At 46.8% G+C, this 21,960-nt stretch overlaps 1 protein-coding gene across 1 annotated transcript in view; it reads right to left on the reverse strand.

The window, feature by feature from the left end:
- The window catches only part of LOC147729756 (myeloperoxidase-like), a 158,942-nt gene that overhangs the window by 109,858 nt on the left and 27,124 nt on the right, over positions 1–21,960 (reverse strand). The window contains exon 6 of the mRNA XM_086954642.1: positions 15,577–15,706. Within this exon, the coding sequence (XP_086810768.1) occupies positions 15,577–15,706 (130 nt within the window). The remainder of the gene's footprint in view (positions 1–15,576; positions 15,707–21,960) is intronic.

Raw genomic sequence — 21,960 nt, forward strand, 5'->3', positions numbered from 1 at the left:
TAGGTGCCGGAGAACCGCAAAGAGATAAGGCCATTCGACCATATCGAAAGCCATGAGGGCGTCCAGGGAAAGGATCACCGCCGGCTCCGGCAAAGTAGGTATCTGTGCCATCACCGCATGGGCTCGCCGGAGATTAAGAGCGGTGTTTCTGTTCGGCATGAACCCAGATTGGTCCGGATGAATCAGCTTCTCCAAGTGTGGGGTCAGCCGAGTAGCAATCATTTTGGGCAATATCTTCGCTTCCATGTTCAGCAGGGAAATTGGCCGGTAAGACGTGCACATGTCCGGGGGCTTGCCTGGTTTCGGGATGGCAATGATCGTAGCCATCCGTTGGTCTCACAGTAGTATTCCCTTACGCAGTCCTTAAACATCTGCAGAAGGTGCGGAGCTGTCAAATCAGATACTCCTTTGTAAAGTTCTATCGGAATCTCATTGGGACCCATGGCTTTTCCCGACTGCAAAGAGTGAACCGCGACCAGAACCTCGTCCTTTGTGAACTCAGACTCCAGTAGCGTGACTCCTCCTCCGACAAGGAGGGCATTTTTATATCCTTGATATAAGTTAGTGCTTCCTCCGTGGACATACAGGAGGTAGGAGTATACACCTTCTCATAATAGTCCGCCATGGCATCTACTATGTCCGCCGTAGCGGTGACCAACGCACCCTCTAGGGTGTGAAGCTGCGATATCGTCCTCTGGGCCTTCTCCTTCCTATCTAACCAGGCAAGTAGTCATCCTGCCTTATCCCCTACTTCATAATTAGTGTGCTGCGTTTGCTGGAGTCGCTGTCGTACCTGTACTCTCTGATGCTCTGTGAGCTCAGCCTGTTTAAGGCGGAGTTGCTGCGCTGTGTCCCTAGTGGGGTCTTCCTCATGCCGCAACTGCAACACAGACAGATCAGTTTTGATTGTCTGTATGTCCGCAGTCGCAGCACGTCTGTGACCTGTAATCAGGGCTATTGCCTGATCCCTCAACACTGTTTTGTATGCCTCCCACAGGACCTCTGGCGAGCGAACGGACCCCACATTATCTTGAAAGTATTGTTTTGTGACTGCAACCAATTCTTTCCTGATCTGCGGATTCCGTAAATAGCCGGGGGAAATCTGGAAGATACGCCGTCGAGTTTTTAAATAGGAGGTGTAGGACATGGAGACCGGGAAATGCTGCGTGGGCCTATCATCGCCTCTGTCAAATGGGGCAAGCTATCAGTGGTGAGGAAGAAATAATCAATGCGGGAAAGACTTTTGTGGACACCTGAGTGAAAAGTGTAAGCACGGCTCCCGAGATGTTTAAACCTCCATCCATCTGTGAGACCAACGCATCAAGAAAACCAGCCAAGCGGGACTTACCCGCCCCCAGCGTTCTGTCGGGGTGGCGACCTAGCTCATCATTCAAAACTGCGCTGAAATCGCCCCCTATGATAAGCTCCCCCTCGGGCAGTGTCAACAGAAAGGCACCAAGGGCGGGAAGCGCTATAGCATGAAGAGCAGGCGGGATATATTCTGTTACAACATTGAATCTCATCCCCCTCCACAGGCAGGAGATAGCAGCAAATTGACCCTGCGTATCCCTCCAGACCTGCTGGACAAGTAAAGGGAAGCGCTTACGTACCAGTATACCTACTCCTCTAGATCCAGATGAAAACTCAGAATGCACAGCCATCGTATACCCCCAGCGGTCCATAGCCCTACAGGTCGTGCCCACAAGATGCGTTTCCTGGAGCAACACCAGCGCCGGCGCTGCCCTACGTACATACTGCAGCACTAAGCCCCGCATAATCTTATCTCCCAGCCCGTTCACATAATAATAATAATAATAATATGAAATTTATAATGCGCTCAGCTTACCCAGGGGCGTCCCGGCGCAACAGACCAGAAGGGGAGACTCAGCTAATCACTACTGTGGAAACAAGTAGGTCTTAAGAAGTTTCCTAAATGGTAGGATCTTGGGCTCTGAGCGAATCCTGAGGGGCAGAGAGTTCCAAAGAGACGCCATTCCAAGTAAGTAAGGTCAGAGGAGATATTGGGGCCAGTAGTGAGGCATCAACACCCCCTGAAGTGCCTATCCATTTTGAGTCTTCCATAACAATCTAGAGATCCCTGCGGACCCACCTCCAAGGCATGCATCGTAGCAAACAAAGAGTCAAAGCGTAGCCCAAAACTAAAAGAAACACCAACCTCAACAAGTCCCCCCCGCCTGCCCCCCCTCGTCGCTGCTACCACCGTTTTGACATTATCATAGCTAACAGTACCATCACCCCACCTTTCCCATGAAAACTCCCTCCCTCTCCCCTCCACCCACCACCCTGCTCCCCTGCCTGTGGACCGCAAACTGCCCACCCCTCAACATGGCAGAGTGCCTATGTCCCCAGAACCTTTGCTAATTGTGCAGGGGCAAGCGAGTCCCCATCCCGTGGCATCCTCAAATGTCTACAATAAAGCACAACCTGCATTCTAAACACAGCCCTTACTCAATGATCATAACATGTCTAGTCATAACAAATTGCACACATTACAAATTCACAGTCCTCCGACCCAGTTATCTTCATAAAGTCACTCCCTCGCTGGGTCATCCCCCCAACCACACCCCCCCACCCGATACCTGTAGGGGATATCATGAACTGGTCCAGCAATGTGCCACAGAATTCCTGTTCACCGAGGCCACTGGCCTCCATCTCGGCATCCCACACCAGGGTGGTGGGCCTCCCATCATTCCTCCGATCCCTTCTGTCACGGCGGGAGCTGTGCTGGTCACCGACTCTCATCCATCCCTCCAGCATGTCCCAGGCCACCTCGGATGAATCAAAGAACCATGGTTTGCCGTCCCGTTCAACTCTCAATTTGGCAGGGTAAAGCATTGCGTACTTGATGTCTCTGCTGCGGAGTTCCTGTTTAACTGCCTGGAAGCTGCGCCTCTGTAGCTGAACCTGTGCCGTAAAATCCGGAAAAAAGGAAACCTCGGAGTTGTCAATCTTCAACGGGGGACCTGTTCTGGAGGCCTGCAAAATGCTGTCCTTGTCCTGGAAGTTAAAGACTCTAGCAATCAAGGGTCGCGGTGGAGCCCCAGGCTTGGGCCGCCCGCCCGGCACCCTATGGGCTCGTTCGATGGAGAAAAAGGCAGATAATGCCTTAGGCTTTAGATGCTTCGTAACCAGTTCCACGTTATTGCGGCGGGTCCTCCCTTCATAGTCGTCCAATTGTTGCGCCATGCGAGTGTGTTTCCTCTCGAGCTCAGAAACTTGGCATTGTAATTCAGAGGTATCCTCCTGTACTGCTGCAGTCACCACCTTGAGCTCCCCCACCCTCTCATGCATCTTCTTGAAGTCCGCACGGAGCAAAGAAACCTCCGCCGTGACTGAGTTCACCGAGGTACGCATACCCTCTATGGCCGCCATGACACCATGCAGCGTAGGCTCCTTGCTCGGGGCGGGTGACGAGTCTGTGCCTTCTTTGTCCGTTCTAGGTGAGGCGCCCTTGTCTCCACTCTTGGTCCAGGCGAATTTGGAGAGTTGCGACTGAGGGTTGGCCCTCGAACCTCTACCTCCCGTCGCCATTTTCTTCGTTGGCATGGGGGTCGCGTCCAGGATGACCACAGCAACAGCAGCCCGACCTCTCTATAATCGCCACTGGTTCCAGCAATCTAGCAATGGGGTCATAAGCCACCCCTGCGGTCCCCCAGTGAACGTGCGCCGAGTCAACTGCGCCGGAGAGTCAGGCCGCACCCACCAGGTTCCTTCGCACACGACACCAGTGATCAGCGCAGAGCAGACAATGTAGTTGTCAAGTTAAATTACCTGTTTTTAATCGTATTTTACAGCACTTGCGGGCTATTGTCAACTCTGACTCCAGTTACCCTGTGGCTCGCCATTTTAAACTAGTACACAAAAATAATCTTAAAGATTTAACTTACTTTGTAGTAGATGCGGTGCCTAAAGATTTAAGAGGAGGAAACAGGGAAAAAAAACTACGCCAACTGGAAAGTCAATACATTATGCAGTTTGACACTAAAATGCCTAATGGATTAAATACAGGGGAAGATTTGTACAAGTTTTCTATAATTTTTTAATTATATATTAACTTGTATGCTGCAGAATGTCATCTATTAGGACTAATAGATGTATTTAGGAATATCTAGATTCGGAAATCTCTATGATTAACTTTTTTATCTGTGCGAATGGTTTTACGTAGACTTTTAGCTCTATTTATGCTGGATTTTAGCTGGTTTTACTATATCTTGGTTTTACTGGTTTTTATCTGGTATCTATGGGTGGGAAGTTTACAGTTTTGCTATTTGCACAAGATATCTGAGTTATTGGTCTAATGTAACTTATTTTGAGATTGCTATGGATAGGTATAGCTATTTTGGACGCACTTTATCTTGCACATGTCACTTTCATATACTATCTTGCACTTTAATCAGAAATGATACATATAGGCATATTTTGAGTAAATACATGAATAGAATTGCTCACATGTATTATTATGTATAAATGTTAAAAGTGCCGATTATAGAATGAAGTCAAATTGCTAGGATTTAATATTTTTAATCAAATCACTTTTTGGGTAAAATACACTTTTTTAGTAATTTTCTGCTCTTGGTGTACCCCCGACGAATTAGTTAAGTTATGGAAAAGATGATGTATATTGTAATATCTTGCGAAATCGAAACATGCATTATCCAATTTACAATAATGTATGGGCACTTGCCCTTTATTGTGTCACTTTTGGAAAAATAGTTATGTTTTTGAAGATTGCCCATTTGCGCAAAGTCTGTTTTCCATATCTATACATAGGTGGGAGGAGCTGTATAATGCCAGGAGCAGTATATAATCACATGAGGGGTCACGGCATGTCATGTGATCAACTCCGGGTTCACTGGACGAAATGCGTCATGTCTGCTTGATGGTAATAAATCACGAAACTTAAAACTAATTGCCGTGGTGGTCCGTGTCCTGATTTGTGCCGCTGGGCGCGATGGAGTTGGAGATTGTCTTAGCATATATATATATATATATATATGCTAAGAGTGCTTCCATCTACGGATTCAAAACTACAACTCCCACACGGCTGCAGGACACTGTTCCATTTGGACAGCCCATCGATGGGCGTGTCATTGCTTGTTAAGGCAGCGTTTGGGAGCAAGCGCGCAACCTTCATTTCAAAGCCTCTGATGAAGAAAGAATTTCGAAACGCGTAAGGCGTCGTGAAGGAACTGTCTGCATTTGTCCCAAGTTTGCATGCCGTCCATACCAGATATTAAAGGTTATGGGTTTAAACCTTCTCGGCTGCCCGTGTGCTCTCTTACTTTGTGGCAAAAACCCAGGAGCATGATATATATATATGTATATATATATATATATATATATATATAAACTCGACTTCTCCTCCTCACGGTACAGAGAACCACAGGACACAGCAGGGCTTTTGATGTTGCTTTATTTCTGAGGCTGCATGACCGGTTTCGGCGCGATGCCTTTATCAAATGCGTCTCTCAAGCAGCACATTGTCCTCTTACTCTTTTTAATTGGCTGGCTCCTCCTTTCCAAGTGGTGGTGGCCCACCTGCCCCACGACGTAGTCTTGCTTGCAAAATTTATCTAGGGACTACCAGTCCCATGGTGCTACAAGCCGCTACACTTGGTGCCGGTGACAGGGAAAACATGCTGCAGTTAGAAAGTATTAACTTTCAATCCCTTTCTTTTCCCATCAAACTCAGTGCTTCTTCAATGCGATGTTAGGGCGCAGGAAAGATGACAGCGTCCTTTTTCACTGAGGGGCTCGACGGTGGGTCAAGGAAAAAATCCGATGCCTCGGCTAATTTCGTAAATGTTCCCATGTTGCCTTGACCTTCTTTCTTTCAAAGGGGTCCTGTGTGCGCGTCACAGGCAGCGCGCTGAAATATAAACTCGACTTCTCCTCCTCACGGTACAGAGAACCACAGGACACAGCAGGGCTTTTGATGTTGCTTTATTTCTGAGGCTGCATGACCGGTTTCGGCGCGATGCCTTTATCAAATGCGTCTCTCAAGCAGCACATTGTCCTCTTACTCTTTTTAATTGGCTGGCTCCTCCTTTCCAAGTGGTGGTTGGCCCACCTGCCCCACGTAGTCTTGCTTGCAAAATTTATCTAGGGACTACCAGTCCCATGGTGCTACAAGCCGCTACACTTGGTGCCGGTGACAGGGAAAACATGCTGCAGTTAGAAAGTATTAACTTTCAATCCCTTTCTTTTCCCATCAAACTCAGTGCTTCTTCATTGCGATGTTAGGGCGCAGCAGGGCACGATTCGGGGTACCACGCGGGTGGACGGCATCCCCCCACTTATTTCCGAGGGTTTTTCAGGGTGGACGCCGTCCACCCTGCTAAATCAAAACTGCGTCAGCCACCGGCTTGGTATGCTGAGACAGGGGCACACGAAAGCATTAAATCCGTTTCTAGCCAAAGATGCTACGTGCGATCTGCAAAGACTGGAATGCACAAAGCATCGCGCCTATGTTTAAAAGTAAGGCCGGGAGCATGGGCGTCCGCAGGGGGGGGGTGGGGGGGGGGGCAAGAGGGGGCGCTTGCCCCCCCCCCCCCCCTGGATCCAGGCCCGGTTGTAAAGGATGGGCGTAGGCCCACATACCTGGGCCGACTTTCCTACTTGAAAGATTGCTACAGCGCCAAGTGTGACTCAGCAGGTCACAGAGTGAGGCCGGTCCATTGTCATGAGCAGAATGACAATGGGCCGGCAGAGGAGACACAGCATGGAGCATCTCCGCCCATCCCAGGCCTCAGGAGATGAGCAGCACAATTAGCAAGTCTTAGGCAGGGGACGGGAGCTTTAGTCTCTCACAGCAGGCCACAACGATCAGATAAAAAGCTAAGGGGCGCGGGCGGGGGTGTTAGGGGAGCGGGGTTAGTGCAAACATTCTTAGTTTAAAAACTGAAGTGACAGACCAGTTTGAAATTGAAACTTTCTTATGAAATTCCATCCGTTTGTGCAATGGGGAGAATGCTGTATACAGCTGACAGTGAAAAAACTCCGGATAAAACACTAAGGACTGAAATAACTACATTTAAAGAACAATATGACTAAAAATTGAAAAAAATGAAAATTCGATTTTGACAATGTTGTAGTGCAAAATGTAATTAACCCTCCATGTTGAGGCCAAGGGAGACGTAAGAGCAGAGGAGAGATACAGAGAGAGACAGAGCCAAAAGGAAAAATAAGAGACGTAGTGGGGAGTAGAGACAAACAGAGAGGGTGAGAGGAAAGAGGGAGAAATGATTGACGAGAGAAGATAGGAAAAGAGGCGAGGGGGGGGGACATAATTATAGATAAACACAATGAGGGAGGGAGACGGAGGGAGACAGAGGGCGACAGACAGAGGGCGACAGGGAAGGGGACGACAAAGGGAGGGAGACAGACCAGGAGACAGAGGGCGATACAGGGTGGGAGACAGACAGAGGGAGGGAGACAGAGAGAGAGGGAAAGAGAGGGAGACAGAGAGAGAGGGAGAGGGAGACATAGAGAGGGAGACCAAGAGAGAGGGAGACAGAAAGAGGGAGGGGGAGACAGAGGAAGGGGGAGACAGAGGGAGGGAGACAGGGGGAGACCGAGGAAAGGAGACAGAGGGAGGGAGACAAAGACAGGCAGAGGAAGACAGAGAGAGAGGGAGACAGATAGGGCGGGAGTCAGAGGGAGAGAGGGAGGGACACAGAGAGAGAGGGAGACAGAGACAGACAGACAGAAGGAGGCAGAGACAGACAGAGAGGGAGACAGAGGGAGGGAAACAGGAACAGATAGAGACAGACAGATAGAGACAGGGACAGGCAGATAGAGGCAGAGACTAAGACAGACAGAGAGACCTAGAGGGAGACAGAGAGAGAGAGAGGGAGGGAGACAAGAGGGTGACAGAGGGAGAGAGAGACAGAGGGTGACAGGGAGAGGGAGACAGAGGGAGACAGAGGGAGAGGGAGACAGAGGGTGACAGAGGGTGACAGAGGGTGACAGAGGGAGAGGGAGACAGAGGGTGACAGAGGGTGACAAAGGGCAACAGACAGAGGGAGAGGGAGACAGAGGGTGACAGAGGGTGACAAAGGGCGACAGACAGAGGGTGACAGAGGGAGAGGGAGACAGAGGGTGAGAGGGAGACAGAGGGTGAAAGGGGAAGAGGGAGACAGAGGGTGACAGAGGGAAGGGAGACAGAGGGTGACAAAGGGCGACAGACAGAGGGTGACAGAGGGAGAGGGAGACAGAGGGTGACAAAGGGCGACAGACAGAGGGTGACAGAGGGAGAGGGAGACAGAGGGTGACAGAGGAGAGGGAGACAGAGGGTGACAGGGGAGAGGGAGACAGAGGGTGACAGGGGGAGAGGGAGACAAGGGTGACAGAGGGAGAGGGAGACAGAGGGTGACCAGAGGGCGAGGGAGACAGAGGGAGAGGGAGACAGAGGGTGACAAAGGGCGACAGACAGAGGGTGACAGAGGGAGAGGGAGACAGAGGGGACAGAGGGTGACAAAGGGCGACAGACAGAGGGTGACAGAGGGAGAGGGAGACAGAAGGTGACAGAGCGAGGGAGACAGAGGGTGACAGAGGGCGAGGGAGACAGAGGGTGAATGAGGGAGAGGCAGACAAAGGGCGACAGACAGAGGGTGACAGAGGGAGAGGGAGACAGAGGGTGACAAAGGGCGACAGACAGAGGGTGACAGAGGGAGAGGGAGACAGAGGGTGACAGAGGGTGACAAAGGGCAACAGACAGAGGGTGACAGAGGGAGATAGAGGCAGGGATAGAGACAGAGGGTGACAAAGGGCGACAGACAGAGGGAGCCAGAGAGAGACAGTGGGAGAGTGACAGAGGGCGAGGGAGACAGAGGGTGAGAGACAGAGGGTGAGAGACAGAGGGTGAGAGGCAGAGGGAGAGAGACAGAGGGAGAGAGACCGAGGGAGAGAGACCGAGGGAGAGAGACCGAGGGAGAGAGACAGAGGGAGAGAGACAGAGGGCGAGAGACAGAGGGCGACAATCAGAGTGCGACAATCAGAGGGCGACAATCAGAGGGAGGGAGATTGTAAATTGTTGTGTCTTGTTGTGTCTTGTAAAGCGCACTGCTACCCGGAGGCCTCGTAGCGCTATAGACCGCTGGGGAACCCGTCCTGGCTTTCCCTGTGAGATAGTCCCTCCTGGGGGTCTCCAAGGTGAAACCAGGCATCCCCGGCGTTTGTGTGGGGCCGTTGTGGAGATGAGGCAAGCTAATGCCCAGAGTTGCCGAGTGTGCTCCCCGGTCGGAGTAGGCACCGATGCGAGAATTATCAGTCCGCTGATCCTGGTCCAAGACCCTGCCGCGTCGGGAATCGAACCCTGGTCCCGGGCCGTTCTCTGCACTCGGGTCTGCCGCCTCTAACCAGTGAGCCACACCTCTCCACTAACCAGTGAGCCACACCTCTCCACGCGGGAGATGGAGACCGAGAGAGAGAGAGAGAGAGACAGAGAGAGAGATCGGGAGACAGAGGGAGGTTAGACAGGGGGGAGAGACAGACAGAGGGCGACAGACAAAGGGAGACAGACAGAGGGAGGAGGGCGACAGAGGGAGGTAGACAGAAAGAGGGAGAGAGACAAGGGAGGGAGACAGAGAGAGAGAGAGGGAGAGAGACATAGACAGACAGAGTGAGTGAGACAGAGGGAGACAGGGAGGGGAGAGGGAAGGAGACAGAGAGATAGAGGGAGGGAGACAGAGAGAGAGGGAGGGAGACAGAGAGACAGAGAGAGAGAGAGAGAGAGAGAGAGACAGAGAGAGAGAGAGAGAGAGAGAGAGAGAGAGAGAGAGAGAGAGAGAGAGAGAGAGAGAGAGAGAGAGAGAGTGTGTATGCCGGGTCTGGTGGCTAAGTGGACAAAGGCGTCCGCTGCAGGGACCTGTGTTCAACCTCATGGTCGTAGTTTTTTTGTTGCTCTAGCCTCTCCCCCCTCCCCCACTGACCCTGCCACCACCTGTGCGGCCCTTGGCCACAAACCACACTTTAAATTTGGCCCCCGAGAGAAAGTTTGTGAGTATCCATGCTCTAGAACTGCATAAACCTGATTTAGAATGTTTTTGTTTTTTTCCGGTCATTTTTAGTTTTTCCCTGTTTTATTGTAGTTGCCAAGTCGTCTGCTGTGGCGCCTCACAATATTTTTCTCTTCCCCCTATGGGTTTCTTTGTTTATTTAAGCTCTTTGTCTTATAAGATTTTTTTTAAATGTATTTAATACTTGTGCTCAATCATGTCGGAGGATGGTGATGAATTTAAAATGTTGCCCCCCCCTGGAAACATTTCTGCGGATGCCCATGGCCGGGAGGAAACCGAGTCCAGTGCGCTGGAAACTTGAAAAGTTATAACGCAGAATGAATTAAAATCACTGCGTACAGAAAGCAAAGGATTGGAATTCATCAAAAATGGAACTGTAACACGTGCGGACGCAACACATTTCCTTAAACTATGCGCTTAGATCTCCTCGAGTCTCGACTTAAGCTTGGCCCTAAAGACACATTTTATGAAATGACATTTGAGGATCGTGTCTGTTGGTTAAAAAGATGCAAGATTTGCTTTTGGGCAGGGTACCCTCAGGGGCAGAGGTGCAGGGCGGGGACATCTGGGTGGGCCTTGCAGACCCTGCACAGACAGCACCTGACAGAACCACTCTCCGGGCCAGGGCGGGCTGTGCAGGGGCAGGGTGAGGTCGAAAGCATAGCCCACGAACCTCTGATTCCTACACAGAGAGTAACCCGTCTCAAGGGAGGGCCACTGGAATTATGAGGTTGTGCGGCCACAATGTTTTTTGCATATGTATGGATCTGCCGCATTTTCCACATAATTCAGCAACTGCTGCATAAATCTGTAGATTTTAACAAGAAAAAAAATCTAGCTAACACAGTTCAAAAGTTACTAAAATGAAGGGACACGTGTTGCTGCGTGGTGAAAGGCCCTTTGCAAAGCTGGGCTGGTCATCTTTCTGTTGCCTATTGCTATGTTTGGGTGTTAAACTGGGTACTAATGAGGTGCAGCCTATGCCCAGACAGTGTAAACAAGTGTAAAAATGACAATATAATGAAGAAATACTATCAGAAAATGTGCCGCGTTACACTGCATAATTTGCCCATTCTTGTCACATAATGTTGCCCTCCCTGCCGCCTAATTTTGCCCTCTCCTTCCGCATATTTCCAGTGGCCCTCTTTATAGCCGTTTAGAAGCATCCAAGCGGGTGAGTTTTTCCACAGGGCTGCTTTGTCTGAGGCCACTGAGGGCTTATTCATAACATAACATAGAACAGGAAAGTGATTCTTTTGAAGAAAGCACTTAAAATGGTCTGAAATCCCAGCCACCTTCAACTCACCAAATAATCGCATAATTCCGGTGGCCTTGACAGAGAGGCACTCGGGCACCAAACAGAGACCATGCTGTGGGATTCAGAGGATTTTAGTTTACAACAGGCCACGCCTCTTCTATTGGCCAAACGCCTTGTAAAGACCCTCCACCTTTTTCATCCCACTTAATGCCCTGGAAACAGCACTTTGCATTGTGGATCTCTGAGTTAATACTAACCAAAAAACCAAACCATCTAAACTACAAGTCCCACATTGCAACCTGCTGTTCACTAAACAGCCAGGACTGGTAGGCAGCGGTAGAAGTGGGCGGGGACGGAAGGGCACGGCGTGCCCCTACTTCTAAAAATAATTTCAGCCCGTTCCCCTACTTCTTTCTTTGAAAAAAGCATCCCGGGACGGAGAGAATAGTTCTACTAAAAACGAGAACTTTTTTAGGTTTTGCCTGGCGAAAGATGTATCTTGTTGACCCAAGTTAATGCCCCGGCAGCTCCATTGTCTTCAGCCAAGATTCCCAATGTTAGACTAATGTTCTGATTTGTTACCTTTGCTGCAAATTGTAAAGCGCTCTGATATCCTTCGGAATCAAGTTTGCGCTATATAAAACTTTATAAATAAAATACATAAATCTAGCCACAGCTAGAGCGAGGCAGTTGGGACAAAACTATTTAATACAGAGTCGCTAGTTTACAATAGGTGGGGAGATAACATATAACACTCATCGATAGAATAACGTGAATATGGAGCCCTACTGTGTGTAATAGTCATTGTCGAGTGTGGGAAGCAGCCTCTCTGGGAACCTGTAATGTATAAAAATTCTTGCAGTCAAACTTTCCTGTAGCATTTTGAAAATGTGTTCATGTCACCTTCGCTCAATTAAGGCTACACTGCCATCCGGGACCACAGCACATTTTGTTTAAGGCTTTCAGTCTTGTACACTAGCCATCTTACCATAGTAAGGGTTTGTTTCGGAAAAATAAAAATGTCTCCTACCCACAGGGAGATTTTCCCCTACAAGTGGTGGGCAGTGTTATTTTTTCCTGCCGGGCATGGCAGACACTGAGAGTGGTCTGCCTCAGCAAATCCGCCCCAAGTAGGCAGACCTTTTTAAATGACAATGAATTTTATTTGTGTGTTAATTATCAAAACAGAGTGATGTCACGTGATGTCATGTGATGTCACTTCCTGTCGTGATGTCGCTTCCTGTTGTGATGTCACTTCCCGTCGTGATGTCACTTCCTGTCGTGATGTCACTTCCTGTGACCACGCCTACCTTGGAGAGTCCCCCCACTTCTTTTTTTAGGACTTGTGCCCTGGGGCGCAGGAAAGATGACAGCGTCCTTTTTCACTGAGGGGCTCGACGGTGGGTCAAGGAAAAAATCCGATGCCTCGGCTAATTTCGTAAATGTTCCCATGTTGCCTTGACCTTCTTTCTTTCAAAGGGGTCCTGTGTGCGCGTCACAGGCAGCGCGCTGAAATATAAACTCGACTTCTCCTCCTCACGGTACAGAGAACCACAGGACACAGCAGGGCTTTTGATGTTGCTTTATTTCTGAGGCTGCATGACCGGTTTCGGCGCGATGCCTTTATCAAATGCGTCTCTCAAGCAGCACATTGTCCTCTTACTCTTTTTAATTGGCTGGCTCCTCCTTTCCAAGTGGTGGTTGGCCCACCTGCCCCACGTAGTCTTGCTTGCAAAATTTATCTAGGGACTACCAGTCCCATGGTGCTACATATATATATATATATATATATATATATATATATATATATATATATATATATATATATATATATATATATATATATATATATATATATATATATATATATCCATACTAATATAATAAAGAGAGTGCCCAAACCTTTGAGGCGGGTAATCTCAGGAACCACAGCACCAATCACAACACCCAATACAGCGTTGGAAAGGGCAGTTGCAGCAGAAGGACATAGGCTATGCAGACGCCCACCATATACATTTAAAAGGTAAAAGAACCGTGCCAGCAAAGTAGTCCCTTGTGGGCGTGTCTGCGTTGTGCTGTGGGCGTGTGCTGGGGGTGTGTGGTTCATTCCGCCCTTCATGCCATGTCTCATATTGTGTGCTAATCCCACCCTGCTCCCTTTAAATACCCCTGCACCCCAAAATCATAACCCACCCTTACTCATTAAAATACCCCAACACCCTTAAACACTAACCCATATTAACCCTATAAATATACCCTGTACCCCAAAACCCAGACCTATCCCTAAACCCTAAAAATACCCCTGTACCCCAAAACCCAAACCTAGCCCTGAACCCTATAAATACCCATGTACCTCAAAACCCAAACCTACCAAACCTACCCTGCACCCTAAAAATACCCCTGTACCCCAAAACCCAAACCTAGCCCTGAACCCTAAAAATCACCCTGTACCCCAAAACCCAAATCTACCTCTGAACCCTAAAATACCCCTGTACCCCAAAACCCAAACCTAGCCCTGAACCCTAAAAATACCCCTGTACCCCAAAACCCAAACCTAGCCCTGAACCCTAAAAATACCCTGTACCCCAAAACCCATACCTACCCCTAAACCCTAAAACTACCCCTGTACCCCATAACCCAAAACTATATCTGAACCCTTAAAATACTCAAACACCCCAAAACATATACCTCAGTACCCCAAAGCATATACCCCTATACCCATACTTACCTTATCCAAACGTTTTAAAAAAACATGCTTTTACCATTCATGCATTTACAACGAATTTCGATGTAAATGTATGCGTGGTAAAAGCATATAAAATGTAATGCCATGCGTTATAATGGCATTGGGGAGTCATGGTACTTTCGTAATGAAAGTATGCGGAGTGATGGTATGCGGAAAGAAAGTTGCGGAATAATGGGTGTTTACCCTCCCCGGTAAGTACATTGGTGTCACGGCGGCCCACATCTCCAGCAACATACTCATATTTTTTCACCACCCATTTGAAAATGCACAGGTCTCTCTCCTGACATACTCTTTTAGACACACCTCCTGCCACAAGTTCTAGAGAGCTGGGGAGCTACGTTCGAATCTCGGCATCAGCTCAACATCCTGTGATTCTAGGAAAATCGCTTTGTCTCCCCGTGCCTACCACAAATGAATGTGTTCTTCTGTAATGTAAATTGTGCTCATGCCATGTTTTCGAGTTCGCGCTATATAATATTGCAAGGAAAAATAAAGTAGGGAAACACGAGTTCACACACTACTGAACGCGCACTCTTAAGTGCATCGGCAGTGCACTGTGAATCGGAGCGTTTCACAGGCCTGTCACAGATAACAAATGCTATCAAAACGAAATCCTACAAAACAATATACTACTGACAGGCAGCAATTCATACCCGGACAACGTCGGGACGGGCTGCTAGTATATATATATATATATATATATATATAAATATATATATATATATATATATATATATATATATATATATATATATATATATATATATATATTTCTTTTTCTCTTTATTATAGTAATACTTTTGTACTTAATCTCTAAACCTTTTGTTTATTTTTACTCTACTAATTTTTATTTATTATTTTATGTATTCATTTAGATTGGCGTTTAATCTGTTTTAAATTATTTAATTTCAATGTTATTATTTTTTCAATTCAACCTCTATGTTTGTCGCCATAACCACTTCCCTGTGTTTCCAATATATATAAATATTTATCTGTACTGACCTGGGAAGTACTGTCCTATCTGATGTAATGACTCTTGATGTAAATGTAGCAAAACTGCTGATGTATTGCATGCCGTGTCATGGCAATACACTACTTAAGTGATGATGCGTGAGTGAAATGTGGGAGATTGTGTAATGTTAGCTGCAAGAGTCAGTAGGGTCTGGAGGCTGAGCAAACAAGTCTTTGCCTCAAGGGGGTTGTCCTACCTACGTTTTACTTCTTTCCCTTTGAGCAGATGTGGCACCTGAAATAATAATTAAGTAACCTGCTAGGTTTAGTGATTCCGTACTACAGAAAGTGTACCGCGGCGGAATCGGTTTTATTGAGTGGGGAGGCCGCATCGTCCAACGGACGTGCGCAGCACTACGGAGGTAGTGCTCGCGACGGCCGTTGGCCGACGGGGTTACAACAGCTCCTCTGTTATCTGGCAGCAAGACAACTCCCCTAGTCTCCACTGGCCTTCCCATCGGACATGTCACAAAGCAGAAGCCCCTCCTACTTCAACATGGGTCCAGCCCCTCATACTCTACCAGAGGGAGCGCAAATCCATTTATTCTCCTGTTCTCCGTCCATCCTTTGGGAAGAGCACGTCCATCTTCATATTCCGCAGGAAGCAAACGAGCAAATCCCCTGTTTGAAGCACCGAGAAGCGGATTCCTCCTACAGTGAGAATGGAAGGCAAATGCAAGGAATGCTGGGATTAGGCACTGCTAATAAACTTAATGGTAAATATTGCATAGTCAACCATATTGAGGTACCCACCTATCAAATGCTGCTTTGAAGAACAGTTTGTGAATAGGGGGGTTTGAGGCACAGTAATAAAAGTCTATTGCGTTTAAATGAATTGAAACAGATGCAAAAGATTGACAGGAAAAAAACCTGACTCTGGCGTTTAAAATACTTTATTCAGACAATCAAGTTCATTAAAGTGCCAAGTACAAGAAACAAAGAATTATGCAAATATAAATTGGTTCAAATTAAATGTGTGCAAATAGCAGAATCTCATTGTGCAATGCAGCCAATTCATTTAGAGCATAACACAGATTAACTCATAACATAAAACCCGCGGTATTTGTAAAGCGCGAACTAATCAACCCAAAGGGTCTCAAGGTGCTGGGGGCCAGGGGCGGATTGGCAAGGCGGGCATTCGGGAATGGGCCGAAGGGCCGGTGCCTCAGTGCCCTCTGTGGGCCGTTTTTTTTCTCCCCTGTCCCAGTCCACAGAGAGTGGACTAGGAAAGGGGAGGAAAAAAAACGGCCCACAGAGTGCACGGAGACAGAAACTGAGAAAATGAAAGCAGCCTCGCTGTGCGGCCAGACAGCGATTTTCAGCTGTGGGCTCTCCTTCACCCCTGCCCTGCCAAGCAATCAAGCTGAGGCTGGGCTGGGGAGGGGTGATTGTTTGCAATAATCGGCCTCCCTGGGGGGCAGGTGTTTCTTGCACCTCGGCCCCCCTGGCGCCCATGCAGCCCAGAAACGGTGTTAGTCTTAACACCTCGCCCACAGCCCTTCACATTCAGGGCACAGTGGGCGAGGAAGAATGGGTCTTGCTGTGGGGGCCTGGTGATGTTTGGAATTTTTTTGTTTTATTTATTTATTTATGCGATTTTATATAGCGCTGACTTTACCGAAGTCACGCACGACGTCGCAAGCACGACGCAGCTCCAGCAAGGCTCGGGGGTGCCCCATCTACACAATGCAGCATCAAGACCTACGCCTGCTTCAAGCAGGCGCAGGGTTTTGACGCAGCATTGGCCTGAAAGTGACTGAGTGAAATCTCATAGATTTCACTCAGCCACTTTCAGGAGGCGTTCCTGCGCAGGAACGCCCCCCCCCCTCCCTGCGCAGGAACGCCTCCTTATGGCGCAGGGCTTTACAACGTGACGCATCTCCTAGATGCGTCACGTTATAAATAGGGCGCATTGTTTGCGCCGCAGTTGCATCAAATAAAGTGACGCCATTGCGGCGCAAGGGCATCATAAATCTGCCCCTTAGACTTTAACAGTGAGGTTATAGCAAATGCAGAAAAAAAGCTCTGGTGGCATTACTACATATGCACAAACCGGTAGTTTTGAAAGTCAGATAGGATTTGTATGCCCTGATGTAGGCTGGTCTGTTTCTATTTTTAATCTAAGCAGCAAATTACAAACATTTTGAACTACTGAGGTGAAGGATGATGGCATTTTATTACAGTTGATACATCTGCGTGCTCAACAAGTAGGTCAAACCTGAGGGTAGTGCTAAAGTGCGAAGATTATAAAGTGCCAGATGCTATCAATATTGAAATGCTGTGTGTTCAATAGATTGTAAAGATTATGTCACAAGCTGACTCTATGCTATGAATTTCTAATTTGGGAGGATAGGTAATGCTTCTACCAGAGTCGTCCAAATCCAGTAATAAACTTGTGTTGGCCCATGCTAAAGTGTCTACATTTACCTAACAGCCTGCCTGCTATTCCTGCAACTTGTTGGGGTTTTGCAAGCAGCAGCTGTACAAGGGCAAAAAAAGTAATCTAAACTTTATCTAATCAGATGTCTAGGGGCCGCAGAGCTCAATCACATGCTACTGACCTTACTCAGAGGACCTGCAATAAGCAATCTTTAACAATTGTGTCCCTTTAAGCTATCAAATGATTTATACCGATGCTTTAAATGTTATAAGTGGCCAGTTGGTAATCTCCTGTGATATCCAGATAATGGCGACCATCCACTGCTTGCTGCAAAGCCGCGCTATTCATATCTGGGCCTTTCTTGTGTATAACATGATGTGTTGCAGAATGTGGATTACCTAATTGATGTTTTCTCGCACATTTTTATACAAAGACTATATGATTCTGCTTTCCTGCTTTTCTTAAGATACTGTAGTTATCAAGCCGCTGTTACTTAAGCCTGTTGGGGTATGTTCGGGGCGAAAAAGTTAAAAGACTGTATTATACAGAAAATAAAAATGATAAGATGTATGAAATACTGTACAGTTGCAAATAAAGAGTTTTAAAAAAATTCATATCTGGGCCTTTTATGCCGAGGCAGAAGCTCCAAGGAGGTTGCTGCAGTAACTGGGTTCCTAAATGTTTTATCGATTCTATCCAGGAATTTTATGTGGCTGGCAATTGCTTGCGGGTGAGCTTAATTCAAAATAAATGTAACAGCTGCTGGTATTGTCAAGGTCGCTTGTTTACTCAGGAAATGGTGAAGCAGTCGTCTGCGCTCATCTATTAACCCCTTCACTACGGCAGCTATTCTGCCGCAGTGCTAAGGGGGTGGGGCGGTCGCGCCGGGGGCGCATGCTGGTGACGGAACCGCTCCGTCACCAGCCGCGGTTGCGCTGTGCTCATGACGGAGCGGTTCTGTTGAAGCAATCTTTATAAATACATATCAATATGTCATTGGTACAGTACATGAGGGATTTATTTATGTGATGCATCAGGATCATTTTCATGACCAGCACAAAATCAAGTTAGGTATAAATAATTCCCCCAGGAACGTTTTTCCGAAGTAAACTTTTTAAAAGTGGAATTTTTTGAATTGTGATTTACAATCCGACTTTATCGTTAAAAAGGGTTTTAAATCACAATTCCTCAGATACCAAACATGACTTTCCTACCGGCTACCACTTCTTAAATGTAATGAGGGAAGCCAAAGTTATTCTATAGTAGAGAGAGAGGCCGTGCAGTAGTGGAAAACACATTTAGGAGTTTTTCACTACCAGGACATGTAACATTTTTAAAAAGTACATGCCAAACTTTTTAAAAACAATACACCATGCCTTGCGGGCTGCTAGAGCCTACCCTAGAGGTGACATACATGTATTTAAAAGGAAAGTGTAGGCCTGGCAAAAGGTTTATGTTGCCAGGTTGAAATGGCAGTCAATTAAAAACAGCCCACACAGACTGCAATGGCAGGCCTGACACATGTTTAAAGGGCTACTTAAGTGGGTGGCACAATTAGTCCTGCAGGCCCACCAGTAGCATTTAATTTACAGGTCCTAGCTGCATATAGTACCACTTTATGACAGAGTCCAAGTAAATTAAAAGTGGCAATCAGGTGTAAGACAATATTACCATGATTGAAGGAGAGAGCGCTTGTTAGCAGACATAATGTATGCAGAGTTCTAAGGCCAACTAAAACAAATTCAGCAAAGCATGAGGAGAAAGGCCAAGAGGTTTAATAGAAGACCACACTAAGGCTGACAGGTCTAACCGACTATAACTATTGTTTGGAAGTGAGTGATGCACAGCTATCTAGTTTGTTTGGTAAATGTTTGAATTTATGTAGTAAATATCATGAACTGTTTGCAATTTCCTATAACTTGAACGTGGCCAAAGGGTATTAGAGTACTGTATAAGACAATAATAGGTAATGTTGACTAAACAATCAAACAATATAGGCCATAAGCAACAAAACAATATAGTCAACATAAGGCAAAGGGAACTGGGTGGAGTTAAGGGCAGTCACTGACCAAAGTGTCTTTGTAGGAGTCCTTTTTTAATGTAGCCAGGCATGGAGGCCATGAGTTGAGTTTGAGAAGTGTTGCAGTTCGAGGTAGATCTGCTGGAAAAATACTGCTTATTACGTCACTTTTGTTTGAATGTCTTCAGCTTTCATAGGAAGTATTCAACAATCCTTGACCCAGTTGTGAACCACAGATTTTCAGTTTCAAAGCCAAGTAGAACAGTGTGGAGGTGTGAAGGGCTTTCTGAGCACAGCAGGGAGCTCTGATAGGGAGCCAGTTAAGATTGAGAAGATCAGGAGAGATATGGTCAGATTTCTAGTAACCTGAAACAAAGTAGATGGTAGTGTGAGGAACAGCTGTGAGAGGGCCACTTTAGAGTGACCAGAGAGAAGTGAGTTCCCATAGAGCAACCTGGAGAGAACATATTGACTGTGGACATGTAGGGATGAACTGCCAATGACCCAAAGTCATTTGAGGTGGTAGTGTCAGTTCTCAGCCATCGTCTAGATATGACTTTGTAGGTAAAGCCAATACTCAATGATGAATCCCAGTTACTTAACACTGTCCACATTCATTGGTTTGCAACTCGGGGCATAGCAAGAACAATCCACTGATAGATGAGTAGGTTGGTTTTTTCAGTGGCATTAAAATGAGTTCTGTTTTAGTTGAGTGTAGTTTTAGGTTTTGGATGGACATCCACTTTCGAGTTCGGAACAGGGTATTGCCAAGCAGATAGGTGTCATTCGGAGAGGAAATCTTGAGGTAGTCTGAGTATTATCTGTACATTGTATACCAAAAATTTCTGAAGCTCTCTCCAAGTGGTTCTACATAAACAAAGTAGCAGACAACATTGATCCCTGAGGAACCACTTGTGGAAGGTTAACTGCAGTGGATAGAGAACTCTCTGTTTTAACTACGAGTGGTACGAGAGATAGGAAGTAAATCAATTTAGAACTGTTACCTCAATGCCCTTGTTATCATTCAGGATGTTAACCAATGGTCTGACTGTATCAAAGATATCTGAAAGGTGTAGAAGAAGACGAAGGCCGTCCGATTGGAGGAGACAGAGTGCGTCATCAAGCACTTGTTGCATGAAGGTCTCTGCTCTTTAGCCCTGCCTGTATTCAGATTAGAATTTGTTCAGGAGGTTGTTATTTGGATATGATAAGAAAGCTGTGAGGCTACACTGCTTTCTCTCATCTTGCCTAGGAAAAAAAGAGTTAATGCAGGCCTTTAGTTGTTTAGGTCCCATGTTTGTGCAGAGGCTTTGTTCAGAAGGAGGGAGGCTTGTCATGTTTTTAGACAGTCTGGGAAGGTACCTTGCATAAGTGAAGAATTCACCTATGTATCCCAGAAACGTAGCAGTGCCTCCCAAGCTCATTGTTGATGGATCCTGGTACACAGTCATTGAAATGATTCAACAGTTTAACTTTGGTTATAGTTTTGAGTAACTCCATCTCTGATATTTCGTCAAGGAATAAAACAAAGCCTTCACGCTTATCTTCCTGAACATGGGCTCTATTGTTGAAGGTCAGGGTGTTTGACTGCTTAATTACATTGAAGAGATGTGTTGGCATTTCTTGGAGGTGTTTGTCAGGTATGGAGTACACTGGAGCCATGGACGAACCAGCTGGACACTGGACACCACTTCTTGTACAGGGATAGGGAAAGGCATGAAGCGAGGGACACAAAGGGCATTTTGGATTGGGACAGTGCATGGAGAGCACAGGCGGTGACAAGCTCCCTTAGAGTGGAGAGGGCATTCCTAATAAAGTATAGGTTGGTCTATATAACTAGGCTTGTGTTCTTTATTCATCTCTGCTTACGGAACATAACAGCATGTGAGAGGACTTAACGCTAAAAATATGAGTGTTGTAGGAGATTACTGTTGAGAAAAGAAGACAAGACGTTGACAGATTGGACTAGGATGTGGTTCCAATGCTGATTGAAACCATTGAGGAAGATGCTGGTCTCAGAAATCAACAGATGAGACATGATGAATTTAAATGCATTCTTCTATAAATGTGTTATTTTTACCAGCGGGATGGTAAATGACATTTTGCCTGAACATAGATGCCTTATGAGTGAAGATCTCCATTGACAGGTACTGGAAGGAGTGGTACTGAACAGCAGGACATTTTCTGAAGCCTAACTTGCTCTTCAAAACAGCTACACATGTTATCTCTCTCATCCCAAATAATGGAACACTGCAGGGGAAGGAGGATGGTGAGTAATGTCCCAGTTAGGACTAGGATTTCAAGGATGACATTCCAAAATAGTGTCAAAGATCATAATTGAAATCATTGATTACTGAATAGCAGTTGTGAAAGATGCACTAGGTGCTCTGAAGCAACTATTGTCTGGTAATGGACACAGAGTTACTTAGCTGATTGATAGGTATTGGAATGAGGTTATCTGTTTCCTTCTTCTTAAGTGAAGAGATGGTACGGCGCGGTCATTGG

This window comes from Lissotriton vulgaris, chromosome 2_1, assembly GCF_964263255.1.
Source record: "Lissotriton vulgaris chromosome 2_1, aLisVul1.2, whole genome shotgun sequence".
Taxonomy (NCBI): domain Eukaryota; kingdom Metazoa; phylum Chordata; class Amphibia; order Caudata; family Salamandridae; genus Lissotriton; species Lissotriton vulgaris.